This window comes from Spermophilus citellus (genome assembly GCF_964194105.1).
Source record: "Spermophilus citellus genome assembly, chromosome: 2".
Lineage (NCBI taxonomy): Eukaryota > Metazoa > Chordata > Mammalia > Rodentia > Sciuridae > Spermophilus > Spermophilus citellus.
In genome coordinates this window covers 197627362-197650157 of record NC_138183.1, presented here as the reverse complement: position 1 = coordinate 197650157, position 22796 = coordinate 197627362, and the positions used below count along the sequence as shown (strand labels likewise).

At 37.3% G+C, this 22796-nt stretch overlaps 3 protein-coding genes across 3 annotated transcripts; 2 read left to right on the top strand and 1 right to left on the bottom strand.

Annotated features, from left to right (window-relative positions):
- Nucleotides 1-2370: 2370 nt before the first annotated feature.
- LOC308642096 (olfactory receptor 51I2-like) lies at nucleotides 2371-3315 on the top strand (the record flags this gene model as incomplete). Its single annotated transcript, XM_081280695.1, has 1 exon — nucleotides 2371-3315. One exon carries the CDS (start codon nucleotides 2371-2373, stop codon nucleotides 3313-3315), a length of 945 nt encoding a protein of 314 aa, XP_081136821.1.
- A 7996-nt stretch (nucleotides 3316-11311) lies between these two features.
- On the bottom strand, nucleotides 11312-12268 carry LOC308642057 (olfactory receptor 52D1; the record flags this gene model as incomplete). Its single annotated transcript, XM_081280659.1, has 1 exon — nucleotides 11312-12268. The coding sequence occupies one exon, from the start codon at nucleotides 12266-12268 to the stop codon at nucleotides 11312-11314; it is 957 nt and encodes a 318-aa protein (XP_081136785.1).
- Nucleotides 12269-19703: 7435 nt separating this feature from the next.
- Nucleotides 19704-20648, top strand: LOC308641740 (olfactory receptor 51I2-like; the record flags this gene model as incomplete). The annotated part of the gene is made up of 1 exon (XM_081280351.1): nucleotides 19704-20648. One exon carries the CDS (start codon nucleotides 19704-19706, stop codon nucleotides 20646-20648), a length of 945 nt encoding a protein of 314 aa, XP_081136477.1.
- Nucleotides 20649-22796: the final 2148 nt, after the last annotated feature.

Below are 22796 nucleotides of genomic sequence, written 5' to 3'. Positions count from 1 at the left end.
GGTTCTGTGCAGGGCTGTGTACACAGTACGTGGAGTCCTTGGTGTGTCTCCCCTTGTTGAGTACCTTAGCTACATATCTTCTACCATTCACAAGAGCCACCCTGTGGAGGTAAGGAAGGAACTTCATTCAGGTCTTTCCTCACCACGATACTCAGAAGCCTCATTCTTATTATCAAATTCATAAACACCCTGTAGTGCAAAGAGTTGAAGAAGAAACTGATTTTAGAGAATGTGTTTTCTGAATTTTACTTCTATTACTTCACTCATACTCTACCTGTAGCCATTGGTGTCTGATTAGGAAAGTTGGCAGGTAATGAGTTCCTGGCTCTGAGGCTGCTGCTCCTGCTGTTAGCAATGGTACTGATTTAGGTTGTTATTTGAATATTTACTTCAAAAGGTAAGTAAAGCCACTGAAAAGTTTTCAGCAGGGCTGTAGCATCATTTAATTTATTATTTGTAAACAAGTAACTTGGCTACTTTGTGCAGAATCGATTTGAGAGAGGGGTTTGGTTTTAAGCCATGGGGTCAAGAAGGAAGGCTCTGCCAATATCCTGTTTTAATGATGCAGAGGGACAAGTTTCCATTGGAAGTGAGATGGAGATGAGAAGCTAGGTTTAAGTATGTATTATAAAAGAGACAAGAGATTGATTAGATTTCTCTGTAGGAGTGGGTGAGAGAGATCAAGCATGCCTAACATGTTTGTTTGTTTTTTTTATAACATGGACTCGGTAGATAGATCGGTAAGAAAATTATGAGATGATAAATATTGAAGATGATTAAGTATGACAGCAATGAGTTAAATATTGTCTATTTTATGTTTGAGACACCAATGTACAGTAAACTCTCACAATTTATTGAGAATTGATGCATGAATTAATAGCTAGAATAAATGCCTGAACTAGAATCATACATTTGGGATCATTGACACACAGATGAATAAATAGATGTACATTATAAGTTGAAAATAACTTGAGAATATTAATTCTGAGAGACAGCATAAAAATGGGTGATTACTAGGGGGATACAAAAAGAAAATAAGGTTGCTATTGCTGTTCTTTCCTTTGATTGTAGTTGTGAAAATTGATCTTTAGTGATGAAGAACAACTTTAGCTTCCTATTGGAATTGTTTGGGAGACTGAAGAGAACAACACACATAAACATATAATTGGTATGGGTATGATATGAGGAAAGAGGTTTTAAGTAACAAAATTTCGGATCCAACCTATAAGCCATTCAGTAGATGAAAGGATAAAGAAAATGTGGTATCTATACACAATGGAGTATCACTCAGCCATAAAGAAGAATGATTTGTGATAATTGCCAGCAAATATATGGATCTGGAGACTATTATGCTAAGTGAAATAAGCCAGACCCTGAAAACTAAAGGTCAAATGTTTTCTCTGGTATGAGGAAGCTTACACAAAATAAGGGAGGCAGAGTGAGGAAAAGAATGCAAGTTCAGTAGATTAGACAATGGAAAATGGAGGTGGGTAGGAAAAGGAAAGACAGTAGAATGAATCTGACATAATTTCCTCATGCACATATATGATAACAACACAGTGAATCCCACCATATGCACATTCATAAGAATGGGATGGTAACTAGAGTAAGAGACATTCTATGCTTGTATAATTATACCAAGCACAGACATTCTATGCTTGGTGTAATTATACAAGCATAGAATGTCTGCCGTTATGTATGTGTAAGAAGAACCAATAAAAAACCTACTCAAGTAAATCTAACATAGATTACAATTTGATAATCTTTGATCTGAACAGAGAGAAAGAACATGTGGTGACATAGATCAGAAACACCAGGAGCAATGAGCAGTGGAAGGGTATGAGGTGATGGACTCGGTGGATGAGTGGGAGGCTCAAGCAACGAAGAGAAGATGAGGTCCTGGAGTGATGGTGGTGTGCAGGCAGGAAGGGAGAGGCAGCTGAGAAGATGGAAGAAAGAGCAGGAGTCATTAGGTGCAGAGTATTAAGAGGCATTGTGCCTCATTTACTGAAGAGTCTGATAGCTAGGAACAAGTAGAAAGAAAAAGTCATTCTCCATTGTTAGGGAAAGATTAGATCCCGTGTAAAGAGTACAGACACAGGGAGAGCAGGGACAATGTTCAAAAAAGAGACTAAGGATTTCTTTGGAGAAAAAGCTGGAACCCATGGCAGACATAGGGATACTGCAGAGAGTAGAGGTCTGAAATGCAATTTGCTTCTTTCTGGCTTTCCCACAGTCCATGGTATTGGAATCTACATGTCATTGTCCCTTTTTCTCTAAGACACTAGTTGATTCTGATTGTTACTTTTTCCACCATGTGTCCTCAATTCACTATGGTTGTATTTCCCTCAAAGGCATTCAGAGACTACGATGAGAAGTTTGGGGACTAACCTCTCAAGTACCACCAGCTTCACACTCATGGGCTTCCCAGAGTTGGAAAGCCTGGAGCACTGGCTGGCCGCCCTCCTCCTGCTGCTTTATGCTGTCTCCATCCTAGGCAACACCCTGATTCTCTTCATCATCAAGGAGGAGCAGAGCTTGCACCAGCCAATGTACTACTTCCTGTCCCTTCTGTCTGTCACTGACCTGGGGGTGTCCTTTTCTACTCTGCCCACTGTCCTGGCTTCTATGTGTTTTCATGCTCCAGAGACTGCTTTTGATACCTGCCTGGCCCAAATGTTCTTCATCCATTTTTTCTCCTGGACAGAATCTGGGATCCTGCTGGCCATGAGTTTTGACCGCTATGTGGCCATCTGTAACCCCTTGCGCTATTCCTCAGTGCTCACTGATGCCCGTGTAGCCTACATAGGCATATCCATCATCATCCGCAGCTTTTGCATGGTCTTTCCATCTCCCTTCCTCCTGAAGAGGCTGCCCTTCTGCAGGGCCAATGTCCTGATCCACCCCTTCTGCTTGCATCCTGACATGATCCGCTTGCCCTGTGGAGATACCACCATCAACAACATATATGGCCTGTTTGTTGTCATCTCTACCTTTAGTGTAGATTTAGTGCTCATCCTTCTCTCCTATGTGCTCATTTTGCACTCTGTGCTGGCCATTGCCTCCAAGGAAGAGAGGCTCAGGACACTTAACACATGTGTATCACACATCTGTGCTGTGCTCATCTTCTATGTGCCCATGGTTAGTGTATCAATGGTTCATCGACTTGGGAAGCGTGCCCCTGAGTATGTGCACAAGTTCATGTCCTTGGTCTATCTCTTTGTGCCTCCAATGCTCAATACAATTATCTATTCCATCAAAACTAAGGAGATTCGCAAGAGGCTACACAAGATGTTTTTTATACCCAAGCTCTGATTGGGGAAATAGTTCTAGAAAATCCATGCATACTGGAGATTCTTTCTATTATCTGTGTTTGGGTTTATCAGACTAATTCTTTGGAGATTGCCAATTTCCTTCTAAACATGGAAGGATAATAGGGTGTCTGATATTACCTGGCCATAAACTATATTATGTTTCCATTACAGGCAATACCTCAAAGCTTCAGGCTGCTCTATGTTGTAATTAATTCTTGTAAGTTTCACAAATACATTTTTTAATGGAAAAGGGTCTTTAATTCTAACCTTTTATAATATTATAGTATTAACCTCTATATTTTCAAATAAATCTAAAAATAATGGTATAAACAGAGTATGATATATACCTATACATATATAACAGTGAATTTCACTTTTTTGGATAATTATAAAACAAAAAATAAATAGAAGAAAGTCAGTCAAGGATGGGAATCAGGAATAGCGTGAAGGGAAAGTAGAAGTATTGGGGACTTAAATGTAGCAAATTATATTGCATACACAGATGATTATATCAAAATGAATTACTATATTATATGCAACTAATGAACTAATAAAATATTTTAAAATAGAGGTATACATATATACCATGTTATAATTGGGGAACATGTGACTTGAGTCCATAAGGGTCACCGATGAATTGTTAAGAGAATAGTAGTCTTGAATATCTTTAATCTTAAAAATTATTTGTACAGAGGGACTTTTAAAAGAAGTATAAATTTTGAAATATGAATATTTCTGCATCCTATAAAATGGAATACACATTCTTTTCTCATTTACTAAGTAAAATGAGACACATTAATTTTGAAATTTAGAAGTTTTAAGCATGAAAAATATCTTTTAAAAGAGGCATATGCTGTCATCTCTCCTGCATGAGTAGAAGGAAGTTTCAGTTTTCTCTGGGGAGCTAAATAGCACACTAAATGGAAAGCCACAGTTGTTGGGTGATCAGTGGAATACAAATCCACTAGGTGGCAGTGCAGCTTGCCTGGAAAAATGGGCTTCTGTCCTAGGTTGAAGCAGCTCACTCCAGAGATTTCAGCACATGCTGGAGCAGACAGGGGAGCCACTGAAGAATGTCAGGAAGTTCAAGGGACTAGCAGCCACGGAAAGGGAAGAATGTGCTGAAATCCATGTTAAGGAAACATCCCAGACCACATAGGCTGGTGGACCCTTGGCAGAAATGAGCTCAGTGCTGTGAGGTTTTCACTGGGCAGTGGACAGACCATGACAAAACTCAACCTGAGAGCAATTGAGAAAAGTAGAATTGGGGCAAAAGGTTAATTTTTCATTGATATTCATTTACCTTTATTTCTTCGCAAGAAATAATTCTTGAATCACAAAGTCATATGGACTTTGTAACATGAACAAATTCTAAATTTAAGAGAAGAATGCACTTGAATTTTCAAAATACCCTTCTTGATTCCCAAATTAAGCAACAAGAGATAAAAATCACACAAAATTAGAACCAAAAGTGACATCTTCAACAAAACTCAGTAATAGGAATTCCTATTTGGAAGGACTGAATCCCAACAGAACACTGGGTACACCGTTTTGAGACTGATTGGTGAGAATGGAACAATCCTTACAGAGTTTAAGAGCTCATAGATATGAGAGGATCATGGTCCTAAGCACTGGAAATCTCAGAAATGTCCAGCAAATGAGCTCTTCCAATAGGATAGAGCTTAAGTTTGAAGGAAACTGCATGCAAAAATAAGTGTACAGGCAAGGGGCAAAGAAAGCTCTGATGGTGTGGGAGAAGAACTCAGAAGAAGCAGACACAGGAAGTGCTACAACAATTCAACACATTTCTCAGGCTGAGGGCACAACTTGGAAGCAATCTGTAGGGTTCTAGGCTGGAACCAGGAGTGGGCAAAACAACCCTTACAACCAAAGACTCAGGTGGCCTCAGAGATGGGTGCTACTCAGGGGCAGGTGCTGTTTGCACTACTACAGAGGTAAAGTAACAGCAAAGACACTGAGAGAACTACTTTGCCACTCCCTTCCCCTCCAGGCCATCCTCCCAGTGATCTTGGAAGATCTTCATGATTTATATATTGGGACAAAAATGGAAAGAAACTAACTTATACACAGTTATGAGCAAAAATTAAAGAATATCAGGGACAAAGATGAATCACATCCCTCAGTCATGTTGACAATTGATATCTCCCTTCTCCTCCTCCTCCTCCTCCTCCTCCTTTCTTTTAAATAGCTCTTTATATTCTACCATTTAAGGATCTGTATCTGAAATTAGAGAGATATTTCTGAGTCCATTATTTTTTAGGCTTTTGAAAAAGTTCAAATTTGTCTCAACTACATATTTGAGAAGTCACATCAAAAGCATGCAGATGGGAAGGTTGATCACTTGTGTAACAATAAAAGATATTTCTAGCATCTATAAAAACATATACTCTCTTTTGCTGCTGCCTTACAAATATGGAACAGTACCATATTTAGAGACTGGTTAAATGAACATTTTTCTCTCTGAGATAATTTATATTTGTTCAAATTGTTAAAATCATATTTGCTGTAGTGTATCAACTTCTTTGGGGGTAGAAAAGGAATGTACTTTACTTCCAGAATTACTACCACTCCCCCAATAAAATTGTCCATACTATTTTACAACTGGGATTGTTTCAAGGACAGTCATCAATATTTCTGGCAGAAGGAGTAAATGTGTTCAGTTGATAAAAGAGTAGTGGATATTCTCCTCATGAGGACTGCTCTTGCTGTACCTAACCTCACTCAGAAGATCAACTTTCTGTGGCCAGCTGTTAATTACTGCTTTGTAAAACCATGGCTGGGAGGAGAGCACTTCTCATCCAGCTCAACTGTCACTGAAGCAGCAAAGTCATGTTTTCCTAGCAGAGCTGATCAGACCTGGAGATTAGTTCTTTGGAGTGGCACAAGACCTCTCTGTGGTATTCAGAAGATTGATGATCAGCCATACTTATGGACCTGGACATTACCCTCTTCTTCCAATCACTACTTTCTGAAGATGGTCCCACTTCCTGAGTTCATAGTAATTAATTGGACTGAACCCCAAGCAAATGGATTTGCATTTTTTAAATATGTTCTAGTTATCTTAGTCCTTCTATTAATCTTGACTTTGGGACACAGCCTCCTATTTTACCCGATATCAGTTTAGCAAGACTCAAATAATTTAGAGTTTCATGATAGCCTGAGACAAAATTAAGGACTGAGAATGAGAATGTATATTTTTGGATTTAAAAAGAAAAAATGGAGCAAAAATTCTTCACTAGATTCTGGCACATGTAAACTTAGGCCAAAACAGTTAACTTGAGACTATATATAGAGTAACGGTCCATATTTGTAAGACAGCAGCAAGTTAACTGTTGGGTTTTTTTTTTAATATAGTTTTTAAAAATTATAGTTGGACAAAATACCTTTATTTTATGTGGTGCTGAGGACTGAAGCCAGTGCCTGGAAGTGCTAGGTGAGCACTCTATCACTGAGGCACAAACCCAGCCCTCAAGTTAACTGCTTTGTTTTGGCCATGTTTATATGTGCCAGAATTTAGTGAGGAGTTTTTGCTCATTTTCTCTTTTTTTACATCCAAAATTAAACATTCTCATTCTCAGTCCTTGATTGTGTCCCAATATCTTGCTACTATTCTTAAGGTGAACTATCACAGCAAACTGTTTATTATTATAGAAATACTTTCATATTGGGGAAGGAGGTTTCCCTCTCAAATTTATGTCTAAGATATGTTAAAATAATATGTGTGCACATGCACGCATGCACACACACACACATACTCACACAATAAATACTGCTTACCACTCTTTATTTTATATACCACATGCAATGAATTGAAGACAAATGTAATTGTTAATAAATTATATTAAATGATCTAGTAAAGTAATATTAATACTTGGTAAAGTTTATATTATACTTCAAAATATACTTATGTGTGTATCTAACAAAGAAGAAGATAATAAAGTAGATTGATGTTTAGCAAAACATATGAAAAAAATGATGTATTCTTCCAAATCTATGGTCTGGTATCACTTGGGGCTGTTTTTATGTCTCAAAAAAAAAAAAAAAAAAGAAAGTTAAAAAAATAAAACATTCAATTTAAGACATTAAAAAAATAATTTTGTAAAATGATGGAAGACACTAAAGGAAGTAAATCATTGTTAATGTGAAAGAGAGAAAGCAATCTATAAACTGACCCTTTAAGAAGACTGCAAAACAAATGAACTTTGGAACATGGATTCCAATGGAAAATAAAATATTGACATCACAAATATTGGAGTGTGGAGATATTTTAAATATTCTGATAGAATTTTCTGTAAATAATTTAAATCTTTCTAAATTGATGTTTTGGAAAAATAATAAAATATAAACATTTAGAAATATGTGATAATTAAGGAAGATATGAAAATTATTAAACAATATTACTGCCACTCACAGATAAGCAGTATAATACACAGTTTTTCCCCTAACTTTCCTCCAAAGGGTTCAAGAAAGAGATTATTACTATTTTTATTAAAAATTATTTGATATATTTATTAAATAATATATAATATATAAATAATAAATATGCTATATTTATTAAACAATAATGTTGGGAAGGTATATAAAAGGTAAATATAATCCTTATGAACTATATAGAAAAAAATCTTAATGTGATAAAATCATGTACACTACATACACTAATGACAAAAAAGGTGTGAATACTAGAAGTTATGAATACAACTAATCAATACTGAAAAAAGAATAATCTACATAGAATTAAAGAAGTTATTTTTCAGAAATCTCTCAATATGATTCTTCATATAAGGAGTGTAATAAAAAACATTTAATGTTATCAAGAGTAGATTTCAAAATGGTAAAATGAAAAAAAAATGTCCTACATAAAAATAAAGCAATTTATTTTCTGTATATTTTCTTAGTCTGTAAGATCATATGCATCCTAACTAAAATAAGAGGAAAATGATTTTTCATTTCTTAAAAATCATATTGTTCACAATATTGTGAAGGACTCTTTGGCCACCATCATAAAACTTGGGACAGAAATGAGCTATTTCTCCTATTATTATAGGCAATTGCACGCTAAATTCAAACAACTCTACTTCTGTTTTATTCAGTCTTTGCCTCTCAATCACCATTTTTAATACTACCAAATAGTCTTTTGAGTGAGATTTTGGTTGGATAGAAATATTAACATAGCACATTACTGTTAAATATTTATACATTTCTCTAGAATATTATTTGAACGGATTAACAAAAATTTTATTATCGTTTCTGTCAGTGATATTTGGCAAGATATATTTTATATCTATCTATAGTACATGCATTTTATGTTTAAAGTAAAATTACACACACACACACAACTGAGGGTGACTTGGGAGTTCTAAGGAGCTGAGCCTCCAAGGAGGATGTGAGCATTGCTGCCCTGCTGGGAGACTCAGGAGAAGGGCTGGCTACTTAAGGCCCTGGCAGGATCAGTTCACAGACAACAGGCTGAGTCACTGGAACATGCTCTAAAACTGGTGACCTTTGTCTATTCTCAAAAGTTGAATTTCTATTAAGTCCTCAGATAACAATATGCTACTCTTTTTTAAGGAAGAGTTAAGTGAATACTGGGTTATGGTAGTCAGAAAAGTGTCACTTTGAGAACTTTTGCCTTCTCTAAATAAACACCAGCTTCATGTTACTTTGGACTACAATTACAAGTGATTGAGACTGATCCATTATGTGCTTCAATAAAGATTGAGTCATAAAACTTCTAAAGGCTGACCATATCTCTGAAGTGGGCCTAGATTTTGAAGCTCCCTAGAATTTGAGTCTCAGCAGGCTGCCTCAAGCTCTCTTAGTATTCCCTCTGCTTCCTCCTTCCTGAGCCATTGTCCTGTCCCTCTTCCTCTTCTAATCTCACTCAGAGCTCCACACATCTGAACTTTCTCCTTTGGGTTTCTCTGTGCCAAGACATGACTGGCCCTGGCCCAGGACAACTCTTTGTGCAAGGATTTGCCTCTATTCCTGGTCTTGGAGCTCCCTGCAGCCAGAGCTGACACTTTTCTTCTTGTCTCACCAGTGGACATGGTAATTATTTTTTCCTCCACTTACTTTTCCTACTTTCCCTAGCTCATTCCAGTTTAATGGCTGTGCCTCCATCTGAACAGTATCAATATAATGTAAATAAATAGGAATAAAATCACTAAATTTCTACTATATTTCAGGCACCTATGCAAGACATGTTTTCACTACTCACTACAGTGGCATAATGCAGATGCCATTTTGTTTGTTAATTCAACAAAGAATATGACACACACCAGTATGATCTATAAAATATTTTTTATAATATTGATAGAGTAATTTTTAATTATGTGAATGTCACAGTTGTTCTATACTACTACAACTGCTATTTGTAGTAGTATAATTAGAATAAAAATTAACAAATTAGCAAATAGATAAATGCTGCAGATTAAGTCAGTATATATAATGAAATAGAGTATGCTTTTGTATATTTAAGGATTATTCATCAAGTACTATTGACTTCTCCAGTCTGTATTGAGTGCTTTCTTTGTCTCAGACTCTATAGTGAGCACTGTACTGGGACTGGAGAAGTTAGATATGATGCTCAATCCATGCAGCTGGTAGGTAAGGTAGATGAGATTGAAGCTTGTAGTCATATGGATGAATATTTCATAGGACTAGAAAAATGTATGAGTTATTGTCTACATCAAAGGAGTGGACAGACTATTAGTTTCTCTGAATTTGCAGGGTATTAATTTAAAATGAAAACAACATTCATCATGTTGAACATTTGGCAGGGATATTGGTAGATTTTTCTATTTTAGAACTGAGATTACTAAAATACTGTTGAACTATTAAAAAAGAATATGGTGTGGTGGTGCACTCTTGTAATCCCAGGAGCTTGGAAGGCTGAGACACCAGGATCACAAGTTCAAAACCAGTCTTGGCAACTTAGCAAGATTCCATCTCAAAATAGAATATAAAAAGGGCTAAGAACAGAGCTCAGTGGTTAAAAACATCCTTGAGTTCAATTCCCCATACTAAAGAAGGAGGAGGAGGAGGAGGAGGAGGAGGAGGAGGAGGACGACATGGATTCAAAACCAGCTCCCCAGAACCCTGAAGAAAGGATGGCTTCATAACTGAAAGAAATGGCAAAGGGGACAGAAGGAAGAAAGGGTGAAATTGTGGGTCCATTTAGCACTGACAATATTTTAAGCACTGTTTAAATATGACAGAGTTATTCTATAATATGGTTACCACATAATCTGTGAGCTGAGACAAAAATTAAGGTGTTAGAAAAGTTAAATAAATTGCTTCAGAAAGGTTACATGACTTTTTTTTCTCTCTTTTTTTTCTTTGTTTATTGAACAATTTACAGTAAGGCATTTTCTTAAGTTCAGTACATTTATTTTCTTATGTATTCCTTACCATAACATGAAGAGTTAGATGCTATCATTATTCCCACACATCAGGGGGTCAAACTGAGGCACAGAGACATTTAATGCCATGCTTAAGGTCACAAATGTGATAAGAAGAGGAGCCAGGATTCAAACCTTGGCATTTTAAATTCACATTCTATGCCCTGAACTTCAACCAAAGGAGTAGAATTCTGCTTCAAATTCATTCTAAACACCTTTTTCTTTGCCTTTGAACTCATGCAGGAAGTTATTCTCATGAAACTGTCTCCTCTTATGATCAGGGACTGACTTGCTCCTTAGTAGTTCATAGCAACTTTCGAGACAGCAGTGAAAATATGATCATCTTTCTGGGCTATTCTGAGTTCATCGAGGAACAGTGGGTATGCAACATGTTCAATGTGATAAACAGTACCTCCATGTCATCTGGCTCATCCTGTTCCTCCCAGAGCTTCCAGACAATTAAACTTAGTCTTGTCAAATCATAGATACTCATTCTTGCAAATGAATCTGGAAAGTGATCCTACCGATTTATTTTTCTCATTTCCAATTATCTTCCTTATCTCTTCTGTTTGGAAATCATATTGAGATTTTCCTCAAGTAAAGCAATCTTAGAAGTCGACTCCGAATCTCCTTGGTTCTAGCTCCATAGATAATGGGATTGAGTACAGGAGGCACCAGCACATAGAGATTCGCCAGAAAGATGTGCACATGCTTGGGAACTCGGTTGTGACCAAAGCGGTGAGTGAGGAAGGAGAAGAAGGCAGGGATGTAGAAAACGAGGATGACACCAAGGTGGGAGCCACAGGTACTCAGAGCCTTGTGCTGGGCATCACGGGATGGCAGACGAAAGACAGCATGGAGGATAAAGCCATAGGAGATGGCAATGAGGATAGAATCCAGACCCATGGCCAGCAGAGCTACAGTTAGCCCATAGACAATATTGACAGTGATGTTGGCACAGGCCAGCCGAGCGATGCCCATATGCTCACAGTATGTATGAGCCATGACATGGTGGCCACAGTAGGGCAGTCGCCTCAGCAGGAAAATGAAAGGGGAGACAATAGCTACACTCCGGAATATACCAACAATGCTAATTCTGCCTATGACAATATGGTTGAGAATGGTTGTGTATCTCAGTGGGTTGCAAATAGCCACATATCGATCAAAGGCCATGGCCAGGAGAACAGAGGACTCCAGAGCATAGATAGAATGGACAAAAAACATCTGGGCCAGGCATCCAGCAAAGGAAATCTCACCTGCATGGAGCCACAAAATGGCCAGCATTTTGGGCACTGTGGTGGAGCTGAGAGCCAGGTCAGTGAGTGAGAGAAGACAAAGGAAGAGGTACATGGGAGCATGCAGGGCACTCTCCATCACAATGACCAGGATGATGGCAGCATTGCCAAGCAGTGCTACCAGGTACATGGCACAGAATGGAATTGCAATCCAGATATGGGCAAACTCCAGCCCTGGGATTCCTGTCAGGAAGAGAGTGTCTGGGAGACTGTTATCACTGATGTTGGAGGCTGACATCCTTCTGGCAAATCCAGGGTTCCTTCCAAGGGTTGATGGTATGTCTACCCTGGAACAACAGGCATGTGGTTGATTCACATGAAATGATGTCATTTTTAGACTGTGAAAAATGTTTTGTTTTGTTTTTTTTACTTGTTCAAGCATCTGAAAAGTATTTCACTCTGAGTCCTAACATACATGCCCTTTTCTTTTTGGCAAAAATGTAATGATGCATTAATCATTTTTTCCTGTTTGAATCTATCTTCCCAGTTATATGCCCAAAGACTTACTTTTATATTTCACCTAAAGTGCCTAGTAAGAAGGTAGATGATCTTGATATGATTATATACCTCCTAATTTAGTACTTTAGTGATATGAGCATTTCTGTAGGAAAAGAAAAAGAAAAAGTGAGATAAATCAGCTCTGCTTTCTGTGGAGATAATACACACATCTATGTCAGAGTTAGCTCATCCTGCAAACTTACTAGTGTAATTTCAGGATGTGAGGGACAGCCGAGAGTGCTACATCCTGGAGGGAGAAAGTAGGTTTTCTAGATCTGATATCCACAAAGACATTCAGGAGTAGGGCTCTATTTTGGCTATATTGCATATAGTCTCCTTAACCATATTTTGTACTTAAAAGGGCCTTCAGAATTATGCCATGAAACCCAAATTTGAGTCCAGATTCTATATCAAGAATTGTTGTGTCACCTTGAACAAATTTCTTTCTTCTCTATAGCTTTCTAATTACAAAGGGCATGATTCTATAGTCATTTTGAGCTTTTTTGTTTACCAAGTCTCATTGGAAAAATTCAACATTTTTGTGACTTTGCTATCTCCAAATTGAGAAAGATTTCATCTTGCTTAACTCCTTCATAAGAAGTTGAGCAATGATTTATATTTATGGGATTAAATGTTGGGATTCCCCAAATAATTCCCCTCCCTTTAAAAAATAATCTTTATTTCCTAACAATGAATAGTCAATAGTGTGAAAATATCATTCTACAGTTCTTACCAGTGGGAAGACCAAAAGTCCAGAGATTTGAACTGATATAATTTAGATTCAGGCATGTTAGTTGTGGAACTGAAATTATGTCTTATATCTCTAGCTTCGGAGTTTTGTGTTTTCATCTTTCCCTACAATCCATTAGTATGACCAACACTTGAATTCATAATGCTTCCAAAGAAACCGATTTCTTTCCATTTAAAAATGCAATAGTTTTACTCATTATCTAAACATCAAATAAGTAAAGAGAAGTAGAAAGCCCCTTCCAACTTGCATCAGATTCTCAATTTGACACCAGATGATTCTGGGTTTAGCCTTGATACTTACCTCTGACACTAGTGGAAAGATACTCAGAGGAGAGCTGAAGTCAGTGCATTTTATCTTCTTGGCTTATTCTTTCCATCCATGGAAGATTTCAAATGGGTGTTGGAAAGTACTCTCAAAATCTATGGGTGTGAGGACCAGAAAGATTGAATAAGAGCAGGTCCTACTGTCAGTCCTATACTTCAATTAATAAACTAAATCTGAGTTTATTTACTGAACACAGCTGTTGGGGGATCTTATTTCAAGAACTTACGTGGATCAAAGACATGCACTTGCAGGTGGAACAGGCTGTGTTTGGAGCTCTGAGAAAGAGATGTACAGTCTCCTTGTGAAGGTGTGTGGCAGAGTATAGTCCTGCAATGACTTAGGCTGGAGTTTTGATTGGGCGAGTGAGAGCTATATCCCTTTGTGGGTTCAGATAGATGTGTTATTAGACAGTGAAGGGTCTGAATGTGTAATCCGTGTTCTTGGATCTCTGAGCTCATTATATATTTTCAGTTCATCTCCATATTCCAGCTTCCTCTGGTCAAAGATCTTGGTAAGTGAGGTTATTTATTGCTTCTCTCTGTGATGCTCAGATGTGAAAACTCAGGTAGCCTTCTCTAGGGATTTGATCTGTGGCAATCTGTTGAGGGAGAGAAAGATAATAATTAGTTGATAAATGAGGAAAGGAAACAGGGAAATTTTCCAGTACCTTGATAAAGAATATGGAAATGAAATATCTTATCTACATATTATATTCTCTATTGTGATCTCTTACTTTCTATCTTCTTTCTTTGTCTCCCTTTTCTATCCTGGCCTTCTTAAATTCTCACTCATGGTAGATCAACCGTAATTCTGTGCCCATGAGGCATAGTGAGAAATTGATGTGAATGATGAGGCAAATACTGATGTTGGATGTATATTCACAACATTGTACTATCAGACTTATCTTACAAAAATGCATGTTCAAAGAAAAAATAATTAAGAGTTTCATGACAATGATAGAAGAGTATTAAGCAAGGCATGGGACCTTTCTGAGCATGCTCATTGCAACTAGCTAGACTGTTAAGCCAGTCTTTTTAGGAAATGATATCAGAAATGATCACTGCACCATTATCACTATTCATTGCCCTCATAGGTCAATGTCAACAAATTTCTGACTCTGAAGTCTTAGAATACCTGTCTTCTGCCTCCCATCCTCCTCCTCCGTAATTCTCTTTCAAGGTTGATCCCTGCATTTGTATTGTCCTGTCTTTAAGGAATGACTCTTCTTTGTTCTTTACCTTCTTATTCTTCCAGCCTAAGGCTAAATGTATTTGTTTCCTACTGTTGTCCTAAGAAACAATCACCTGTTTAGCAGCTTAAAACAACAAAGATCTCTTAGAGTTTTTGTAGGTCAGATCTTTAGGGGAAAATGTGCTTTGAAACTTGGTTCATGTCTGTTCCCTATCCTTGTAGACTGAGGCTTCCATTCCTTTGCTAGGGATTCAGCTGTGACTTGCCCACATTACTTCTCATGCTTTCCAGTTGAGTCCTTCAGGTAATGATGGAATGAGTGCCTCTCATGCTTTGAATCTCTGACTGATCTGCTGCATTGTCATGGCTCTAGCCTTAAAAACTCTGTGCTGTTACCTGACTTATGTGACTAAATTATGTCCATCTAAATCATCCAAAAGAAAAAAAATCCGATCTTAAGGTGTAAAATTTTAATTGCATCTGCAAAGTCCATTTTGATGTTGGATCAATCTCAATAATATTTGCTTGATTTTTGATTTTTGAGAGATGATAGCACTTGAAAGTGACCTGGAAATCTTCAATGGCTGCCTTATAATATTGCAAGTTCTCTGCTATTCCGCCCTAAAATCTTTCCTGCAGCTCTTCATTATTTCATTAATTGAATTATAATGTTTCCTTAGAAGTTTCCCCAGGCAGACCACAAATCGGTATATTTATTCATATACACATTTTCATTACTAATATCATTTCCAGATTTATTCTCATTTGTGTTTTGTACATTTTATTCCATAGACCTTGAGGGTAGGAACTTGACATTGTCACAGTTAAGAAGTTTTTTTTTCTTTTAATGTGGAAAAAGTTAAAGTGAAAGACACTGGACAAGGAAGAGTGGACTCTGAACTCTGCCAATCCCTGTGTACTGAGTAGGTTTCAGGTGGGTTCCTCATCTGGGTGCATGAGACTGGTGTGGGAAGATCTAAGAGTTAACTAAGGAGTCGCTGAATCCTGTATTCTGATTCATCTCTGGGAGGTATTCTTGAAAAGTGCCTGCATTTTCTTCTTATTAGTCTCAGAGGAATGCTGGGTACGTGAGAGGGTCTTTCTAAAATGCAACTTTCTTACTGGTTTGCTTCAAGTGTGAGACTGCTGTCTTTCTTCCAGCTGTATCTGTTGGTGTTTTCCTAGAATTCAGTTGTTCATGCTACTCCAAGTGTTTATTCTTATTATTCTGAACACAGAGGTCAGTGTCAATCTTCAGGTGCTCTACTCAGGAGTTAATTTCTGGAACTGAAACATAATCACCAACCTCCACTGATGCTGTATGGCAGCCAGTGGGCGTCCTGCTTCCTACACAGTCACTCCCTTAATCATCCCAATCATTCTGTGATATGAGATTATTAACTATGGGTGAAAAATGAAACTGTGGTTTAGAGGCTTTGTTAAGACCAGTGGTGGAATCTGAACTCAAATCAAGGTTCACTTTCTCAAGGCAAGTGGTCGAATCCTGACTCCACATCACTTGCTGAACTTTGTTAAGTAGCCCCATATCATACTTGCTGTCTCCCTACTAGATATTTAATAAACATTTGTGAAGAAACCAACACAGTGTTAAATTCTCAAAACCTCATTAATAAAGGAACACATTTAATCAATAATCACATTCTGTGTTGGTCAGGCATGGCACACTTGTGTTTTCATCATGCTAAGGGTCAATTTTATGGATGATCCAGGTGAGAATTTCACATATTGTAGTAAATGCAAATGCTGAAATTCATTTATATTGAGCATGAACTCTCTGTATAGTGGGGTTTTTTGTTTGTTTGTTTTTTGCTGTTGTTGTGTTTTGTATCCAGACTTCAGTGGATATGATCATAGGTATAAAGTAGGAAAGACAAACCCTGAATTAGGAGATATTTAACTATTATTTTGCTACTAAAAAACTGAATATAATTGAAATAGTTGACTTATTAGATGCTAATAACTGCTGAAATGTGGGTCCACATGCAATTTTATTGCAAGTTCCTTTTAGTTAAGATCACTCTTGCTCCAGCATACTAATATAAGACATGAAGTAACACCAGGTAGGTGTGGAACACGGCTGATGTCCTGTATTCCCAGAAGTCCATGAACACTTGAGCTGATGACAGCTTAAGGGACTTCCTAGAAGCAGCCATATATTGCTCAGGCCAGTGATCGGGGCTTGCAGGGCCCCCATATTGCTCTCCCTTTCAATGCAAGAGATCTTTCAAGTAGGTAAGTTGAAGTTCTAGAAACCCCAAATTCAGATTTTAAGCCACCTACCCTTAACTTAGAAACCCAAGGGCTAAGATATAACAATATGAAGAATAAAAGTCTACTACTCTGATTATTTATTATATGCCTATATCATTTTCTTTCTGCTTTCATATTTTCTATCCACTGCTCTTGATCTCTGAAATCCCACCAGGGTTTCTGATTCACACATTACTTCCTCATAGGAATATCCCATCAGGCTGCAGTTTGAAGGTGGATGTCTTTATGTAAACAAGCATCCCATACTTATCTCAGAAGCATCTAGTAACAGAAGATGCATTAAAAAACCCTGGTGTGTTAGAAGTCATGTGGAAGGATCCTATTTATACTAAATGATTCCAAAATAAGGGGAGGTCTACTTATTGCACAGAGAGACAAACCAAAACTTACTGGAAAGCTTGCAGGTAAGGAAAACAAAGTAGGCTTAACATGTGGAATTATGGCAAAATTGTATCCTGAGATAAAAGGACAGAGGAATCCTGAATGCAGATGCAGGAACAAAGGCAGATGAAAGTCTGGAGTTGAGATATAAGCAGGTTTTAAAAACCAGAGTTGCAAATTATTTGCCCCTGAGAATTTTCACTTTGGATTTTCACAACCACATTAGGTAAACTTATTAGCATTAGCATCTCCACTTTGACATAAAAGATTTAAAACTCGGAAGCTTGAGTGACTCACTGAGCATTTCTCTTCATCTGTCCCTTGCACTAAATATAGCATTGGTAGTGACTGAAACCCTGAGTAAGGATCAGGGTTGAATTTTAGAGCTGGTGACAGAGGAGAGAAGATTCACAATGTTATAATGCAAGTCATGCAAAGAAGTATACATGATAGGAGAAGCATGTCTAGGTCTATGAGGAGTAGGGAGAGTTATCTCTACTGGTATAGATCAGCCACATATTCATGAAAGAGGGCATCTGTGGACTTCAGACGAGGAAGATGATTTGAACAGATATGTACATAAATCAGACAAACACTAATAAGTACTGCATCAGTGTATTAAGATTTGGATAACACCAAGAAGCCATATGTGAGTATCTATTTATATATATGAGGAAGCAAATTTTGAGAACCGAGGCTAGAAATATTGATTTAATACTGACCAAAGGGACCTTTAATTCTAGGCTAATGAATTCAAATGCGACCATTTGTTAATGATGGACCACTTAAAGATTTAATTAGAGAAGTGCATTGTCATAATAACATTTCAAAATATTCATTCTAGCCAAGTATGGTGGCACATGCCTGTAACCCTAGTGACTTTGATTTTGTGCAGGAAGATTGTGAGTTCAAGGGCAACCTCAGCAACATAGCAAAACCATAAGCAAGTTATTGAAATACTGTCTCAAAATGAAAAATAAGAAGGACTGGGGAGTTCCGTAGTAAAGTGATCCTGGGTAGAATCTCCAGTGTAAATATTAAATAAATAAATGCTTGTAGTTGAAATTGGAGATGAATTAGAGTGAGGTTAGGAATTTATTAGGAGGCTTTTATTATGGTATAATAATGTGATAGTTTGGGTCTGAAGTGTGGAAAGAAAAGAAGAAAGGTGCTAACAGAGACACTTTGGGGTCAGTGCTTTCATAAACTGTTATCTTGTTTAATGTACTTGGCAAAGGAAAAGGAGGAGGCAAAGTGATATTGGAAATTTGAGTCTCTACATTGGGCACAACAACAAAGAGAAAACAGGTGAAAAACCGATTCTGTGATATACATAAATTTTAATGAATTTAATGGCTTTCAGGAATGAGATATTGTTGGATTATGATATAAACTTTAAGAAACTACTTTCAAATAGCAGAAATATCAGTACAGGGGAGGGAACAGGAGGAGGAAGGAATGGCAGAAAGGGGAAGTACTAAGGACTGAATTAGGACAAATTGTATTCTATGCTTCTATAATTATGTAAAAATGAATCCTCATGTTATGTTTAAGTATACAGAACCAATAAAAAAGAAACGACATTCAGTGAACTGAATTCTTCAGGGAGAAAAGCAATGCCATAAGCTAAAGGATGAAGAATAAAGCGAAGGGAGGAAACATGGAAGTCTAGCACATCTTGAAGAACACTTGGAAGCTTGACTCCATAGATATTCATCTTCCTGTGCATTTGTCTTCCATCTGGATGAAACCAGTAAGTATGTGGTTAGGGATCTGGGAGTCATAGTGAGGTAGTGGAGGTGTGAGAGCATGAAAGATGGGGAAGAGGAAAAAGTTGTGGTCTAATGAGTAAGAGGTTTGCTCTGGAATGGGCATAAGAGTTGAGAAAGAAGTGACAAGGAGAGTTTGTTTCTTGTCTTGAAAAAATGATATCCATGAATTGAACAGAAATAGAGTTTATAGTTTTAGTCTGAGAAAGAGTGGTAGACACAGGTATAAAGGAGGGTCACTTTACTTGTCTTGCCAGCTGGGCACATTGAGGAAAATCAGATTTCAGAAATCTTAGTAACAATGAGAGGCATGGATGAGTGTTATAGTGAACAATAGTGATTATTGCTCTAAAGTGAGGGACTAGGTCATGTATGAGAGATTAGAAATACTAGGCAGAGGCCATGCATAACACTGTGTTTGTCTTCTTTGCAGGCCAGGGGCCCTACCATCTAGGCAGGAGTTCAGCATGGGAGGAGACACTCACAACAGCTCAGGGTTGCCTCCTTTCACCTTGACAGGGCTCCCAGGGCTGGAGGCCTCCCAGCACTGGATGATTTTGCTCCTTGGACTCCTCTACACTGTCTCAATTGTGGGCAATAGCCTGATCCTTTTCATTATCAAGGAGGAGCAGAGCTTGCATCAGCCTATGTACTATTTCCTGTCCCTGCTCTCGGTTAATGACCTGGGTGTGTCTTTCTCCACGCTGCCCACAGTACTGGCCACATTTTGCTTCCACATAAGAGAAATCAGTTTCAATTCCTGCATGGCTCAAATGTTCTTTATTCACTTTTTCTCTTTCATCGAGTCTGGGATCCTGCTGGTCATGAGCTTTGACCGCTATGTGGCCATCTGTCACCCCCTGCACTATGCTACAGTGCTCACTGATGCCCGTGTGGTGCAGATGGGCATATCTGCTATTATCCGCAGTTTCTGCATGGTTTTACCTCTGCCTTTGCTTCTATTGAGGCTGCCCTTCTGCAAGGCCACTGTGCTCTCCCATGCCTACTGCCTGCATCCAGATCTGATCCACCTGCCCTGTGGTGACATCACCATCAATAATATCTTTGGTCTATTTATTGTCATCTCTACCTTTGGCCTGGATTCTGCACTCATTCTCCTCTCTTATGTGCTCATACTGCGTTCTGTGCTTGCCATTGCCTCCAGGGAGGAACGACTGAAGACACTCAACACGTGTGTGTCACACATGTGTGCTGTGTTCATCTTCTATGTGCCCATGGTTGGCGTGTCCATGGCTGCTCGCTATGGGAGGCATGCCCCACCCTATGTACACACACTCATGTCCCTTATTTATCTATTTGTGCCTCCCATGCTCAACCCTGTCATCTATTCCATCAAAACCAAAGAGATTCGGCGAAGGCTTTGCAAAATTCTTCTGAGAAGGAAGTATTGAACAGAAAATATTCGAAAAGTCTATTTCAAGGGTATGTTTGCCATTATTTCACAAAATTGCTTTCAAGTCTGTTCAAATCAAGCCAAAAGTTTTGCAAGGTAAAGTGGGCTAGAACTTATTAAAAATACTTGATCCCCCTTTTTTTTTTTGGTACACTGGGAATTGAACCCAGGGGTGCTTAACCACTAAGTAACATCCCAACCCTGCTGTCTTTTAAATTTTGAGACACTGTCTTGGTACTTCCTTAGGGCTCACTAAGTTTTCCAGACTGTCCTTGTTCTTGAGATCCTCCTGCCTTAGCCTTCTGAGTTGTTGGGATTATAGGTGTGCGCCACCATACTTGGCTTCTTTTATTTCTTTTTAATTGCATAAATGAACATTCTCATAATTGGTCTCTCATTTTTTATAATGTTTGTTATCTTGTTTAAAGTGAAACATCACATAGGAAATTATTTATTACCAATGGAAACATAGTTTTGATGAGCAAGGGATTTTTCTCACAATTATTTTATTCAATCAATATTAGTGATAATAAGACACACACCCAAAAACTAGACATGGTAATATTTATTTTATATACCACACCCTATCCACCTGGCCTTTTAACTTTACATACACTGTATTCAATGATTTAACTTTTAAATAATATTAACATTTGAAAAGTTTATATTATAATTTAAAGTATATTATGTATGTGTTTATGTTAACAAGCAATGAAAGAAATAATGAAGTGGAAGGACTATGTAACAAGACTTATGAAATAGGTACAATGATGTGTTCTCTCTATACATATGTCTCTATGGTCTGTTAAGATTTGGGGGTATCTATTTAAGGCCAAAAATGAAAAAAAAATTAAAAAGAGAGAAAATTAAGAAATTAAGTATTTAAGACATTAAAAAGTATAAAATACTTTGTGACGTGTTTGAAAATACCTGGAAGAAGTAAATTGGTGTGAATCAAAAGGAGAGAAAACTATTAGAAAGTGATCCTTAAACAGTCTTCAAAACAGATGTACTTCTGGAAGATGGAATCAAAAGAACAAAATGAGCAGACATCATATATATTAGCAGGTTAGAGATATTTTCGAAATCATAGTGGAATAACTTATTAATGAATTTAAATCTTGGTTAACTTGATATATTGAGGGAAATAATAAATATAAATATATGAACAATTAAGTGATAATTAAGGAAGACATAAATAACTATAGAGTAATTATACTTCCAATCACATCTAAAACATTACAGTACAAGATCTTTCCCTTTCTTTAACCACCACATTTTAAGAGTTTATTCCTCTTATATTATACACACATATACATTACACACACTCACACACACACACATATTTAATGAGAAAAATTGTTGGAAAACTCTGCAAAAAGGCAAATATAATCCTGATGAAGTATACTGAGTAAAATCATATCAGCAAAAAAGTCCTGTAAGCTACATTAATGAAAGCAGGTATATGCACTATAATTGTGAATATAATTAAAGAATACAGACAGAAGAATAAAACATTTTAAAATTAAAATAATAGAAATCTCTCAATATGTTTTATCATATTAATGAGGATAATAATGAAAAATGTAACTAATAGCGGATTTCATAAAGGTGAAATGAAAAAAAATACATCCTACATAAAAATAAATCCATTTAGGCTGTGTGTGGTGGCACACACCTGTAATCCCAGTGGATCAGGAAGCTGAGGCAGGAGAATCGTGAGTTCAAAGCCAGCCTCAGCAAAAGTGAAGTGCAAAGGAATTCAGTGAGACCCTGTCTCTAAATAAAATATAAAATAGGGATGGAGATGTGGTTCAGTGGTTGAGTGCCCCTGAGTTCAATCCCCAGCAACCCCCTGAAATAAATAAATAAATAAAGATTTATTTATTTTCTTTATTTGCTAGATCACCTACTTTCTAGCTAAAATAAGATAAAAATAATTTTTCCATTTCTTAAACTATCTTATTTACCATTTTGAAGGTATCTTTGATCAAAGTCATAGAACTTGTGAGAGAAATGAGTGATTTTACCTATTGCTATAGCTGTAATTGAACCCTAATTCCTAGCCATTCTACATTGTCTTTGATACATTCTGTCTTACCTCTACATCACCTCTATGGCAGTTATCAAATAGTATTATAGCCGC